A 2,088-nucleotide genomic window follows, 5' to 3' on the forward strand; every position below is an offset into this window, starting at 1 on the left:
TGTTCATGTAGACATAATGCTGATGGAGTATGGTGTTTTGTTCATGTAGACATAATGCTGATGGAGTATGGTGTTTTGTTCATGTAGACATAATGCTGATGGAGTATGGTGTTTTGTTCATGTAAACATAATGCTGATGGAGTATGGTGTTTTGTTCATGTAGACATAATGCTGATGGAGTATGGTGTTTTGTTCATGTAGACATAATGCTGATGGAGTATGGTGTTTTGTTCATGTAGACATAATGCTGATGGAGTATGGTGTTTGTTCATGTAGACATAATGCTGATGGAGTATGGTGTTTTGTTCATGTAGACATAATGCTGATGGAGTATGGTGTTTTGTTCATGTAGACATAATGCTGATGGAGTATGGTGTTTTGTTCATGTAGACATAATGCTGATGGAGTATGGTGTTTTGTTCATGTAGACATAATGCTGATGGAGTATGGTGTTTTGTTCATGTAGACATAATGCTGATGGAGTATGGTGTTTTGTTCATGTAGACATAATGCTGATGGAGTATGGTGTTTTGTTCATGTAGACATAATGCTGATGGAGTATGGTGTTTTGTTCATGTAGACATAATGCTGATGGAGTATGGTGTTTTGTTCATGTAGACATAATGCTGATGGAGTATGGTGTTTTGTTCATGTAGACATAATGCTGATGGAGTATGGTGTTTTGTTCATGTAGACATAATGCTGATGGAGTATGGTGTTTTGTTCATGTAGACATAATGCTGATGGAGTATGGTGTTTTGTTCATGTAGACATAATGCTGATGGAGTATGGTGTTTTGTTCATGTAGACATAATGCTGATGGAGTATGGTGTTTTGTTCATGTAGACATAATGCTGATGGAGTATGGTGTTTTGTTCATGTAGACATAATGCTGATGGAGTATGGTGTTTTGTTCATGTAGACATAATGCTGATGGAGTATGGTGTTTTGTTCATGTAGACATAATGCTGATGGAGTATGGTGTTTTGTTCATGTAGACATAATGCTGATGGAGTATGGTGTTTTGTTCATGTAGACATAATGCTGATGGAGTATGGTGTTTTGTTCATGTAGACATAATGCTGATGGAGTATGGTGTTTTGTTCATGTAGACATAATGCTGATGGAGTATGGTGTTTTGTTCATGTAAACATAATGCTGATGGAGTATGGTGTTTTGTTCATGTAGACATAATGCTGATGGAGTATGGTGTTTTGTTCATGTAGACATAATGCTGATGGAGTATGGTGTTTTGTTCATGTAGACATAATGCTGATGGAGTATGGTGTTTTGTTCATGTAGACATAATGCTGATGGAGTATGGTGTTTTGTTCATGTAGACATAATGCTGATGGAGTATGGTGTTTTGTTCTTGTAGACATAATGATGATGATGATGATGAAATAAAGTTGGCAAAACTCAAAAAGGTGTTTTGTGATGGATATTTTCAAATCACAGAAAACTACACACTACATATCACCACACGATCTACAAACACAAAACCAACAATAACTTTGACAGAAACCTTGAACCCAAAGGTATCCATCAATTGTTCTTTACACCACATCAGAGAAAAGCTTTGGAACGTTTTGAACTGAGAGAGTTATAAAGGGAAGCCAATAAACAATTACTCAAGTGGACTAAAACACATTGGATTCAACTGAAGTAACCTTGGTATTTATAAAGCTATACAAGGCTTGGCTATTACCTCTTCTGTGTTGTTTGGCTTTAACATCTAAGGCCTAGATTCCTCTAAGCCAGTTACATACAACACGATTTTCCACCAGATGACATCCTGCAGGGAAATAGTTGAATGTGAAAAAACTGTACATCTTGTAAATTGAATATTTATGCAGACATAATGTATTCTCTCTCTATATCACAGACAAATATTCAATCATTTTATATAAGTATGTGTCTTGTAATGTGAGATTTCAAAAACAATGTAGTGTATTTATTGGCTAAAGCATGTGAACGTTTCAAGCTCTCAGGTAAAGAAGTCTTTGGAAATGGCTTCTACAAAGTTAGGTGCCGACATGAGGATACCGATGGTGCAGAGGATGGTGAAGAGAGAGAAGGCCATGAGAC

At 36.4% G+C, this 2,088-nt stretch overlaps 1 protein-coding gene across 1 annotated transcript in view; it reads right to left on the reverse strand.

The window, feature by feature from the left end:
- Positions 1–258: 258 nt before the first annotated feature.
- LOC109876751 (neuronal acetylcholine receptor subunit alpha-7) overlaps positions 259–2,088 on the reverse strand; it is a 68,785-nt gene continuing 66,955 nt past the window's right edge. The window contains exon 10 of the mRNA XM_031812948.1: positions 259–2,088. This exon is cut by the window's right edge and continues 433 nt beyond it. Within this exon, the coding sequence (XP_031668808.1) occupies positions 1,988–2,088 (101 nt within the window). The 3' untranslated portion in view covers positions 259–1,987.

The sequence above is a fragment of the Oncorhynchus kisutch genome, unplaced genomic scaffold, assembly GCF_002021735.2.
Source record: "Oncorhynchus kisutch isolate 150728-3 unplaced genomic scaffold, Okis_V2 Okis03b-Okis08b_hom, whole genome shotgun sequence".
NCBI lineage: Eukaryota > Metazoa > Chordata > Actinopteri > Salmoniformes > Salmonidae > Oncorhynchus > Oncorhynchus kisutch.